Here is a 13,294-nt window from a genome sequence, read left to right as displayed (position 1 = left end):
ACTCGGTCGTCTTCTCTCCGTGGCATCGGTGAGCGCAGGAGAGAGAGAGCATCCTGTCTGGTGGTGGTGGTTCCTCACACACGGGAAGGAAGCTTTTTTTCCATCGGGGGGAATGTGACGGATTGAAGACTGAGTGTTGTTCTCTCAGCCCCTGCAGCGTGTCTTGTTTCTACCTCTTGTGAAGCTGTGAATAATAGACTAGCTGTGTGGTTTGGTGGTTTAAGAGCCTTTTTGTATCTGCAAGGTGGTAACAAGTAGCCTGCTGATCCACGGCATAATAATACATTTATCTACTTTATTCCACCTGCATCCAAAATATGACCTGAATTACTTACAGTACTCTATACACACTCCCCCCCAAAAAACATCAGCATGGTTCTGATTTTTCATTGAGAGTGACTCCTCTGTTTTCATCTGCAAATAATGTCTTTGTGTTTGGTCTATTGATCCAGTATCACTGCTGTCTACTCACTATAAATAGTCTACTATTGATTGTGGGATTTATTCATGTGTTATTCATTCTTTGCCCACGGAGAGGCTTTATGATGAGCGTTTTTTTTTTTTTTTTTTTTTTTTTTTAAGGCCCTCCAGCTTCAAGAAGTGGTAACAAAAAAAAAGAAAAGAACAGTTTCGTGGTGTTCTGCAAGGTTATCTGGATGCATTCACTTCATCTTGTGCAATTATTCGAAAAAAGCTGGTTATGACTCAGGTAATTGCGTCCATTATGACAGGAAAATATTCATATTCTCTTTGGGCATTGGAGATTTTATGTGCATCAAATCTTTTAAAAAAAAAAAGCAAAGATGTGCTGTTGCATGGCCTAAATGCTATTTCAAAGGCTTTTTTTTTTCTTTCTCGGATAAAACTTTGAATCCTTGAACTCATCTGAGCTTGAAAAGGGTCATAGTGGAAGAAAAGTGCTGGCAGTGGTAGAGCTGGCCTTCAAACATATACACACACACACACGTGTTCAGTCTCAGTTTATTTGGATATTGTGTCTGTCTGTACGGACTTTTACCTTGAATCTTGGAGCATCCTGGGCGACAGCTGATGTAGTGGTCATCTTCAGACACTTACCTTTTCTACAGAAGGACCACAATCTTTAAACTGAATGTGTGTATGTGTGTGTGTGTGTGTGTGTGCAACCATCATTTAACTTGAAAAATACACAACAACGCGTCGCCTTAAACCTTCCCTTCCTGGCCTGCTTTCACATTTGAAAATATAAGAGGGAATAAAAAACCTAAAGAGCAAAAACTAATGAGAAAAACATGTAGGAAAATAAAATCCTCAAGAGCAGACATTTTCTTGAATTACAGGCCACATGTTGACAATAATAGAGGTGTAATATTATCTATCCGTGGGTAGGATCCACAGACTGAAGGGAGTTTATTGTATGCCTTCGCCTGAACCTTACAATCAATATTTAATAACAGACTTGGTGGACTCGTGTGGTGATGAAAGGAAAATATGCCATAATGTGCCAGAAAGCACACATTGTACAGCCATGTGGATATTTGTAGTGTGAAGTTATAGATAAAGATAAAAAAAAAATAAAATAAAATACAGGTTGCAGCTTTGGCTTAAAGAGCTGGTTTGACGTGAGGGAATCTGCAGATTGTCTGATTTATTAGACCAATATTGTCTTAGACCTTCCCATTTTTTAACACTCTAGACGCGGAAATAACTTAGTTAACCTTCTCTAAGTGAAGCAAAAAATACCTTTTTTTTTTGTTTTTTTTGGAACATATGTCAAAACCCCACTTGATATCTGTGAGTGTAAGGGTGAAAACTTTGACCTTTGACTTCTCTTTCCTCTCTCTCTACTGGGGATGCAGTTGTGACGGTGAGACAGTACGGGAGTGGATCGGACACAGAGTGGACATACAGTGGACAGGTCTCGCCCAGGACAGCGGACAGCGCAGGAGGAGGTCAGTGCGGGGCCAATCCCTGATGAGGGAACATATTTACGGCGGCCAATAAACAGTGAGCCGTTCCCCCACCCCAGATTAGAGTCTGCCCTCTTATTGAAAAGCCAATTAAAGCTTTTTTTTATCTCAACAGCTGGGCAAGCAAATGTGGGAGCTTGGGAAAAATCTGAAGAAATAAAAATGGTGGTTTTGAAGCAAGTAAAAAGAGAAAAATCTCATCAGAATGAAAGAAATGCAGTGCTTTAAGGAACAGTTCCATATTTTGGGAAGTACACTCATTGGCTTTCTTGCCGAGAGTTAGATTAGAAGATCGATATCACTCTTACATCTGTGCTACAGCCAACAGTTGGTTAGCTTAGCTTAGCATAAAGACTAGCCTGGCTCTGTCCAAAGGTAACAAAATACGCTTACTAGCACCTCTCAAGCTCACAAATTAGCACTTGTTATATCATATTTGTTTAATCTGTACAAAAACTTAAGTGTAAAAACAACAAGTGGTGCTTTTTCGAGGGGCTGGACTATTTCCTGGCTGGGTGCAGTGACTTCCTTAAAAGTCTGCTGGTTGCCTGATAACCTCACAGTGATGTTTAGAGGCCTGGTCAAGCAATATTTAAAACAGAATTGCAGCTATCAGTCAATTTGCTAATGGGGGCAAAGTAAATCTACACACATTTTTTGTGTCGAGTTCAAAACTGGTGAATTTTGATCCACGAATATGTGCAGTTGACCACTGGCAAGCGGTCTTGACAGCGCTAACTGAGGGAAGAGCCAGAGAGTTCAAAATGGAGGAAGCTATCATAACGTGGAGCTGTAGAGTATAAACTGCTCCACAAAAGAGTCGATGATGCAAAAACATCTTGTGACTTTGTTAACTTATTATTCAGTTAGCGACTGAGCATGCTAGCATGCTAACTGATAGTTAGCATCAGTTCATTCCTCAATAAGACTTTATTAAATTAAATGATGTACAGTCCTGAGAACATAACGCCAGAGAAGAGAAATCAGCTCAGGACAGAGAAAATACAAAGTCTTCCTGGTGCTAGCCAAGCTAGCTAGCATGCTAGCAGCTAGCTCACCAGCTACAGTATTTCACTAACTAGCCCTACGAGTACTCACTATATCACCAAGTTTCTACAACCAAATGTTTTGTGAAGACGCCAGGCCTTAACTCTCAGCAAGAACACGAACAAGTGTATTTCCCAAAATGTTGAACTATTTCTTTAAGCTAAGAAAAAAATGCCTCCTGCTATTCTACACCCAGCTAATTTGCTTTTTTCACTCAATGAATTTGGGTTGACATTCAATATGGAGTCATGTGAGTCATTTCTCGACTGTCACGCGGCGACTTGGGCTACACAGTAATATACATACAAACACCTCGATGTATATTTACTATGTTTAGTGAGAACAGCATAGTGAGTTGTCACTGGGGATGGAGTCAACTTTACTATGTGATAAAAAAACGACAACGGAAAAGAACGAACACAAGGAGCAAAGATAGAATGAGAGGGAGACTATGAAGGAAAGAGAGAAAACGAGAGAATGGTTGGGGGGGGTGGGGGGGGGGGGTAGGAGGAAGAGGAGGAGGAGGAGGAGGAGGTTGTGAAACAGTACAACATCAGACAGCCACTGGAACATAACAACACAGAGAGAGACAAGTATTAGGAAAAATGGTTTAATATAGGAGACAGAAGCAAAAAACTGCATCACACAAGAACATACGTTTACAAAAATAATTCTGACTGCTTCAGCTACACAGTTAGTTCACAGAGAAGGACAGAGAAACCGGAAAAATCTAAACAGCTAAAAGCAAAAAATTTCTAATTAGTTGATCTCTTTATTAAACTAATACATTAATCCACTGAAGGTGACTAAATATTTCTATTCCTTCTTTTTCTATAATTGTCTTATCGTGTAGACGGCACAATACAGAAGTCAAATGAAACTTACCGCTGTTGTATAGACAAACTTGCTAGAACTATTTATAAAGCAAAAAATGAAAGATCTGACACTCACCTACCCTCTTGTTTTTCGTAAAATTAAAAAAAAAAACAAAAGAAAAGAAAAGAAAGAACGAAAGTAAGAAAGAAAGGTAGAAAAAGAAAGAACAACACTCAAGTGAGGAAAAAGAAGTGAAAGAAATAAAGCCAAAGATCTTCTAGAAAATCTTATATCAAAAGCCAACTTTCTCGATGCCAGCTAGAAATCATACTCGGGGACCAGTCAGGGTCAGGCCACACCACCAGGCCAGACAGCTTTTTTTCTAAGATTTTTTTTTTGTTGTATCCTTTAATCTCCAGTATAAAAAATTCCACTGGTACAAAATGCATAAGTACAATCAGTTGTAGAAATAGGAAAGCCTGCATTTTTTGTACTTTTTAAATCCCATCCAGTGACAGATTTCGAAGTTTGTCAAACAAACATACATCACGCTTTACAGGATCCACTTGAAATGCATTGACTTTGGCTTCTCTCAAGACAATAACTTTGAAACTACTGAAAACCTTTTTTTTTTTTTTTTTTTTTGAGAATCAAAAAAAAAAACAAACAAACAAAAAAAAACAAAACAAAAACAGAAGAAGAAGAAGAAACAAAAAAATTTGAATAATTTCTACAGACAACAAGCTCTTCTTTTTTTTTTTTTTACGGCACGGAAAGAGAGAAAACACACAAAACATTTTTCCTCAAAAAACTTGACATAAAGCCATAATGCAAAGAAACGACAAGTTCAATTTTTTTTTTTTTTTTTTTTTCCTTTCAGATTTCATTGTTTGATAAATAGCACTTAAGATAATTAAGAAAGAAGGAGAACAGAGAAGTGAACAGTGACAAGATAGAAAGATTACAACGAGCATCGGCGATGACAGCCCCTGAGGTGAGCCGCTCGACAGAAACTCTACGTTTCTACGACCCTCTTGTGCTTCGACACTGAAACAAAGACAGATGCTTCACGCTGAGACTGTGCGACGTCGGTCAGGCTAGTGTGCGACTCGGTGTGATTTTGGCAATTTTTTTTTTACGACATAGTTCTCGGGACAGTTAAAAAAAAAAGTCTTTAAATAACACGCGGACAGCCGTGTAAAACAGAGGGGGGAGGGACGATCTGGGCGGGATCCGTCGCCTCTGCCGTGCTTCGAAATTAAAAAAAAAAGTGATGCGGGTTTGTGCGAGAGCGAGGTGACGATGTGAAAATGTGCAATCGTTGTTCTTCTTATTTTTTTTTAACACTGCAGCGGTTTTACGACGTTGAAAAACCTGCACACGTGCTGGTCAGAAAAAAAAACAACAAAAAAAAACGGGTCCTTTAACACTGATGGGACTCCTTCCTGTCCAGCTTTCATACAGGTAGTTATGGCTGTTTGTGGCACTGCTCGTGTGTGTGTGCGTGTGCATGTGTGTGCATGTGTGTGTACTGCATTTTAGGAAAAAAAAGTCTGCTCGCCTCCCTCCATGAGATCAGATAAAGTTTGGTATTGGGTTTGGTCTTTGAGAGGATAATGAAAGCTGTATTGCCTTCATCTCGGGCTCTGGCTGTTGTTTTTTGCCTGTGCGGACCTGCAGACATGACCCCTTCCTCTCCAACCAACAAGCGCTTTATTTCCCCTGTCGCTATTCCAATAAGACGTCTCTCCACATAGCCCTGTTTCTAATAACCTTGGTTTAGTCTGGGAGACAACAATCAGATGGAAAAAGCGGCATCCTTCAAAGGAAATGCCTCGTTGTTTTTTTTTTTATCTACTCCCCCACCCCCACGCTGCGAGGACAAGCGGCCATTTCAGCCTCTCTCTCTCTGTGCTCTGTGTGCGCGCGTGTGTGCCGGGCCTATCGGACAAAATGGCGGAAGAGCGTAAACCCACCGGACTTTTGACAAGCGGGAGGTTTAACTGTACACACAAGTGAACCTACACATCACTGACTGACTGACAACATCTTCTACTCTTATAATACTGGTACAACGCTCCCTGGTTAAGGCGACTGGTGAGCTTCTGTAGAAAATAATGCTGTCTCTTTTTATATTTTTTTTGTATTTTTTTTTATTTTATTTTATTTTTTTTTTGCAGACCGTAAACTAGGCTTTCAGGGAGGGGAAACGGGGGCAGTTGAATAGACTGACAACATTGTGCCATGTAAACGGCTCGACTATGAGAATGTCAATAACACACTTTGGCATCTAAACATAATTTTGGCCCATTACACCACAATATGGAGAGGAGTCTTAACAACCACTTCAAAGTATAAAAAAAAAAAGGTGAAATCAAATGAGTTAAAACTTGCTCCGGACCGTCCTGCCTCTCTCTGTGGCGGCGGCGGGCAGCGTGTGCTTTTTCCTCAAAAGATCGAGGCTCGTTTGTGAATGAGCGAGTCTTGCCCTGTGCTTACATCATGAAAGCAAGCGTGCGCGCTCGTCTGAGGTGGATCCACAAAAGTAATGATCCTCGCCGTCTCGAGACAAACGGCGCCGGCTACAACTCAAGAAAAATGTTTTTTTTTTTTTTTTTTGAACCCAAACAAAAGGGGATAAGAGGATTTTTTTTTTTTTTGGGAGAAATAAGGCTTTCGCGTATGACTCTCATTTCAATCTGAGGAGCGGGATCGCGTGAAAAAAAAAACAATCAAAACAATACATTTTGAAGCCTGATGTATGTGTTTTGTGTCTGTGTGTGCGAGATACTAATAGAGAGAGAGAGAGAGAGAGAGAGAGAGAGAGAGAACAGGAGTGCAAAGATTTGTGGTAAGGCTTTGATGAATAAAACTGGCTGTACAATGGCTAAAAATATCAGTGCGCGATTCTTGTGTGTGTGCGTGCGCGCGTACGTGTGCGTGTGCGTGTGTGTGTGTTTTAAAGTGTGGCGGGTAGTAGCGGTCGCTGTAGAGACTTTCACACTCAGGGGCTCTCATGCACAACAATAAAGTAAACTGTGAGGTCTGCACGAGAGTGTGTGTGTGTGTGTGTGTGTGTGTGTGTTTGTATATGTGTGTGCGTGTGTGTGCGTGTATATAGATATATATATGACACATGGGCACTTTTTTTTTTTTTTTTTTTTTTTACATCTTTACAAAGAAAAAAAGCAAACATGACATTTTCAGGCAACAAGACCACAGAATAGCAAGTTAACAAACTCTTTTTTAAATCTATATTTTAAATATGAGGGATCCATACAAAACACTTAATAAAATACCCATGTTATCAAATAATTTCACAAGAAATACACTGACGCGCTAGGCAGGAAGTACCTTCAGAATTTGGCACTAAACTCCACTGATCTTGTCTTTTTTTCTTTATAAGACATTTTGCTGAACAACAAAACACATCTAAATATTGTTTCCCACGAGAGAAATAAAATAATAATGACATTGATGCTTCACAAGCTGACATTATATATATATAGATATATTTATATTTATATATATTTTTAGGAATTTTATATAGCTAATTAACCAACAAGAAATTTAGCAAATAGGGACTCCTTAAAAAAAGAAGAAGAAAATAAGAGAAAAAAAAAGAAAAAGCAAAGTAACTATTATAGTAATATGAAAGGCTTTGTCTATTGTTCAAGTAAACTGATTTTTTAGTCTTCTCTTGAAAAACATGAGACATTTAAGACCGTTAGACTTGTGATGAAACCACAACTAAACTCACGAGAAGCACCGACGTTAACGCAGGTTACAGGTATCTTAGTATTTTTTTTTTTTTCCTCTATACATTTAAACAGTAGAAAATATAGGTCATTTCATCATGTGCATTTAAACCACGGATTGTCTATCTGTGAGTCAGTTCAGCAAAAGGTGACACAAGTAGGTAGCATTTCTCCCCCCCAAACAGGGCAAATGTCTTTTTTTATTTTTTACCTTTAAACTACTCTAGAAAAAAGTGGTTCTATATATAGACTTTGAATGAGAAACAGAGCCACTTAAAATGGCCTTATCAAAAAACTTTACACTGCCTGAAAAATGTAAAAACCATTAGAGAGCTCTGAGAGAGTCTAATATTGATCAGACAGTTTTTATTTCAAAACTGTTTGGAAGTAGTCTTATTTCTCAGAGAAACTGGCGCGGACTGCTTCTGGCCCGCGCTCTGTTTTTCATCGGCGCCAGAAGCAAGATGACGCGCCAATTCCTGTAGTGAACTTTCAAGTTTACTTTAAATGAAGAAGAAAAGGAAAAAAAAAAAAAAAAAAAAATTGACATAAAGAAGAAAAGAAGAAACAAAACAAAAAAAAAAAATGCAAGAGAACATACTGAATGGAAATCACTTTGCCACAGGTTGTTGTTTTTTTTCTCCAAAAAAACCAAAACAAAACAAAAAATTTTTGTTTTTTTTTGATAAAAATCTCAGTCTTTTTTAAGTTTTTCATATGAATGCAGCTTTATATCTTTTTCACATTGATTCATTTTCTTACCTACCCCTTCCTTTATCGCCTCTCACCCTCCCTGAAACCCTCCCGCAAAACAGATCCAAATGAGGTCACATGCAAAAAAAAACAAAAAAAACAACCAAAAAACAAAAAAAAAACATAAAAAGAAAAAAAAAAATCATAAAAATCAAAGTCCAAAAAAGCTAAAAGTTCAAAGTTCAAAAGGTCAGTAGGCGGCGGCGGAGGAGGAGGAGGAGGAGGAGGAGGAGGAGGAGAACCAGGTTATGATCAGGTGAGCTCGGAAAAGACATCAGAAAAACAATGACGGGGGGAGGAGGAGGACGATGACACTTTTTTTTTTTTTTTTTTTTTTTTTTTTTTGGTGGGGGGATTTTTTTTTTTTTGTTGTTGTTTTTTGTTTTTGTTTAAAGTTTTTTTTTTTTTTTTTTCTTTTTTTTTTTGTTTGGTTTGTTTGGACGCCACGGAGACATGCTAGGCAAACGATGAGCTAACAGGCATGGAGATGGGTTGTTCTAAAAGGGGGAAAGAAAAAACAGGGGAGAGGAGAGAGTTACACACAGAGAGCCAGAGCACCACACCACTACAGCATTTGTTTGTTTTTTTTTTGTGTAAAATCAAGAGAAACAACAACAACAACAACAAACAACAACAACAACAAACAAACAACAACAATGCAAACCGTCAGAACAGCAACACCACTCACTGATTTCATTGGCATTTCTTTGTTTTTTTTTAGCTTGAATTTTGTTTTTTTTGTTTGTAATATAAAATGATATTAATGTAGTAGGTCTATACTAACAGGCAACAACACACACACACACACACTAACACTCACTCATTCACACACACACACACACACACACATATACACAAAAAACAGAGAGCACCCAAAGCTTTATCCATCAGATCCCAGATGGATGTTGTCATTTGGGAGAAAATATTCATATTTTTTGGGGGGAGGGTGGGGGGGGAGCGGGGGTCTTTTCACTTCATTCTTCTATTTTTAAAAAAAAATTTCTTTTATTTTTTTTTAAAACAAATTTTGAAATCTTTGGAAAGGTTGGGGGCGGGTGGGCAGGTGGGCGGGCGGGTGGGCGGGTGGGGTGGTGGTGGGGGGGGGGGCTACGAACAAACGAAAAAACGGAAAACACTCAAAACAAGAAAATTAAATCAAAATAAGTAAAAAAAAATTTTAAAAAATAAAAATAAAAAAAAAACGCGAGGAAAAAGGTAGATATTTGACAAGTGAAGAAGTAGTCCCACTACGGATGGAGAGAGGGAGAGAGAGTGGTAAAGAGAGAGAGATGGATGGATGGATGGATGAATGGATGAACAGCACAGAGAGGTGTGTGTGTGTGTGTGTGTGTGCAGGTGAATGGATAAATGACACAGGGAGGGGTTGGTGGTGGTGTTGGCGGTGACGGTGGCGGTGGTGGGTGGCGGTGGTGGGTGACGGTGGTGGCGGGGGGGGGAGCAGGTGCGGGTGCGGTTCGAATGGCAGCGGAGTGTGTTTGTGATTGTGGTTTCTGCACTGAAAAAACATGAAAAACACCGGAGAACCCAATTCCACGAGACTTCTCCACAAGGGTCTACTTTAATGATGCTGTATACTTTATAGGAGTCCAATAACTTAACGATAGGCAATAAATAAAATCCTTTTTTTTTTTATCTGAGGCAGTAAAAATGTATAAAAATAGAACTGCTTTTTTTACAAATAAAATTTACAGGCCTGTGGCTTTCTGTACTTTGAATTATTTTTTTTTAAATCTTTCAACAAACATCAAGTATTTTCAGTTACCCCCTTAACCCATAAACTCTTTTTTATTATTAGTATTATTATTATAGACTTCGTCAAATTCTGGATGCTATTTTGAAAATGTTCTACATGCTGTAATATCCCTTTCACAACAAAGACCAATGTGATCTGACCCAGAAAAGTAGTAACTAATTATTTTTTTTTTATCATCTGAGAAATAAAAAAACAGTTTTTTCATTTTTCACATAAATAATAAGACGTAGCTGGAGTGTGTGTGTGGTTTTTTTTTTTCTTCCTGTGGTGGTGGAGTGTAACTGTTACGGCAGGCTGACTATACTGTAAAGAGGCCACTAACGTTTTGCAGCCTTTGCTCCCGGGTTGCCAGCAGGCATAGAGGGGTTTCGGAGAAGCAGCGGCGGCCTGCAACCAACACCGCGGAGGTCAAAGGTCAAATGTGCATATCGGCGTGCGCGTCAAAAAAAATGAACCCTTCGCCAGGCCTTAGGTTCACAACGAGAGAGAGAGAGAGGAAAAATAAAAAAATCATCATGGCTCCTTTGTCTTTACCTCGGTTCTGACTGTAACTAGTCCTTAAAAATGTATAAATAATCACTCAGAAAGAAAAAATTAAATAAGTTTTAAACAAATTTTTTTTTTTAAAAAGCTACCCAAGATAGCTACTTTCTTCCATTGTAAAAAAAAAAAAAAAAAAAAAGAAAAGAAAAAAAAGAAAAAAAAATTGCACAAAGTAATGGCGGTAATGGAAGCGTTCATGTGTGTAAAAAAAAAACAAATTGTAATAAATAATACTTGAAAGCTAACATAAAAATCTTCAAAAAAGCAAGAAAAACAAGAAAAAAAAAAAAACAAGGCGTGTGTGTCTCCCTCAGGGTGGTTGTAGGTCGTCTCCCCCTCCCTCCCACATCCCTCCCTTCCCTCCCTTCACACCTCCCCCCCCACCCCACCCACACCCCTCCCCCAGTCCCTGTGTAGAGAGGTCGTGGCTCGGTTTGCTGTTTGTTTTTTTTTTTTCGTTTTTTTTTTTTTTCATTTTCATTCTTTTGTGGGGGGACTTACCCTAGCAGTGCTAACATGGGGAGCAGATAGACCCTAGTGCTAAGATCAGTATGGTTTGCTGTCGTTCTTGGAGCGCTTCAGCTGCACCTTCAGCCGCTTCATGCCGATCTGGAAGCCGTTCATGGCCTGGATGGCTGCCTGTGCCGACACTGGATTGTCGTAGCTGACGAAGCCTGCGGGGGACACCAAGGAAAAGTGGATCGTTGGTGGGAAAATGAGATGACGACTGATTGAAGAGGAGTGTGACATCGTGACATACTGGTTCTCTTTCCACTTGCCATTAAACTCTTAACAGAAGAGATTGGTTAGTATAATCTTGAAATTGCATGAGTGAAGGTAAGCTGGAGTGTCAGCTAGACTTAGCTAGTATATAATTATTTCAGCAGACTGGGCGTAACGGGGTGGCTAACAAACGTTTGAAAGCTAGCTACCTACGTTAGCTATTGTTGGGCTATTGGGTTGTTACCATGGATGTATTATAAGAGCTGGATACCGGACTAAAAATGGCGCCTACAGTCCTATAGGAATTGCTCACCTGGCGCATACGCCAAAAAAAGTTTCTAGCTTCCGGGTTTGCTTCCGCGTTGTACGGCCTACTGAATATGCGCAGTAGTGTTTCCCCCGCTGGCCCCGCCCACTAGCTCCCGCTCGGCCCACAGACTTTACATTGTGATGACGTCACGGATTTTTAAATCGCTTTTTCAGCTCAAGGAAAGTTTTACAAATATAAAACCTCCATGAATCAAAAGTTCATAATAGAAAGAGTCATAATTGATGTTGTTTGCAGTTCGAGGTGTCCTGTCAACAGTTTTACAGACGTCTGTTTTACAATGGTGGTCTATGGGGAAAGTCCTTTTTGGGCTGCAGGGGGATTTTTCGCTGCAATACCGCGAATGGCCACTGGGAAAAATCGGCTGCAAGGCTGAGTGGCCAATTTTTCCTTGTGGCCACTTGTGGTATTGCAGTAAAAAACAAAAACAAACCTGCAGCCCAAAAAACATTTCCCCCACAGAGCACCATTATAAAAGACACGTCTGTAAAACTGTGAATTATTACTCTTTTTATTAATAACTGAAGGTTCTATATTTGTAAAACTTTACAAGAGCCAAGAAGAGCGAATTTAAACGTCTATGGGCCAAGCCAGAACTCGCAGTTGGGGCTAGCAACTAAATGTGGAAGCTAGAAAACGTTTTTTTGGCTTGAATAGGTGCCATCTTTGAGTCTGGTATCCAGTTCCTATAATACCTCGAAGAGTTGTTACACATAAAACACCAGCCATAACAACCTCCTAGTTGTAATTTCGGGTCAGGGATATGAGAAATTTCCAACAACTACAATACCTTCCATGTGGCGAAAAAAACGTACAATAATGTCAACAAAACAGTGGCAAAATGGTCCTATACATAACAAAACTAGCACTGACGCCATTATTTTATCTTATTAAAAAGTAGTGACAGTATTCAGGTTGTTTGTAGCTGGTTTCACTTGTACAAAAAGCTTCGGCTCTATTTCCATATATCTAGTGCAATCACAGTGCAAGGGACGGGTGTAACTGCCTTAGAGTAATGCATGAACTCAGCGAATTCAGCGCTAGTCGTTTCCTAATTTTACTGGTGTTTTCTTTAATGAACATATTTAACATGTAACTGACTCACAGCTAGTAGGATTACTACTACTACTACTACTACTACTACTACTAGCAGTGTAATTGTACCTAACATGTTAGCTAATGTAGCTAGCTAATGTAGCTAGCGAGTGTTAGCAAAGGAGTATAGCCAGGCTGTCTTCATTAGACTGTGTCTGCTAGTAGTGAATGTTAGCTCACCTCTGTTAGCTTCTGTTACATTTTACATATGATGGTGACATGCAGTTAGTTATATCATTAAACTGTTGACCAAAGCTAACGATATGTTAAAAATGTCCAAAGTCATGACATAGCTTGACAACATCACCAACCTTCGTACCACCAACAGAGGATCTGATCTTGTTTTTTCTATGTAGATACTATAAACCTCACTGCTTCTGGTCAAAATATATATTCTTTACCTCTACAATTGAGTGTTTTCTCTCTGATCTGTGCCATAAAGCAGTGCAGCAGATTCACTATTCTAAATACAGACCAGCGAGTTTCTACATGACGGTCTTGTCTATTT

At 39.3% G+C, this 13,294-nt stretch overlaps 1 protein-coding gene across 1 annotated transcript in view; it reads right to left on the bottom strand.

Annotated features, from left to right (window-relative positions):
* Positions 1-3,590: 3,590 nt before the first annotated feature.
* celf2 (cugbp, Elav-like family member 2) overlaps positions 3,591-13,294 on the bottom strand; it is a 229,030-nt gene continuing 219,326 nt past the window's right edge. Inside the window, 1 exon segment of the mRNA XM_067581502.1 lies at positions 3,591-11,314. Coding sequence (XP_067437603.1) covers positions 11,187-11,314 — 128 coding nt within the window. The 3' untranslated portion in view covers positions 3,591-11,186.

The sequence above is a fragment of the Thunnus thynnus genome, chromosome 23 (genome assembly GCF_963924715.1).
Source record: "Thunnus thynnus chromosome 23, fThuThy2.1, whole genome shotgun sequence".
NCBI lineage: Eukaryota > Metazoa > Chordata > Actinopteri > Scombriformes > Scombridae > Thunnus > Thunnus thynnus.
The sequence above is the reverse complement of the archived record's forward strand: the minus strand, read 5'-3'. Positions and strand labels throughout refer to the sequence as shown.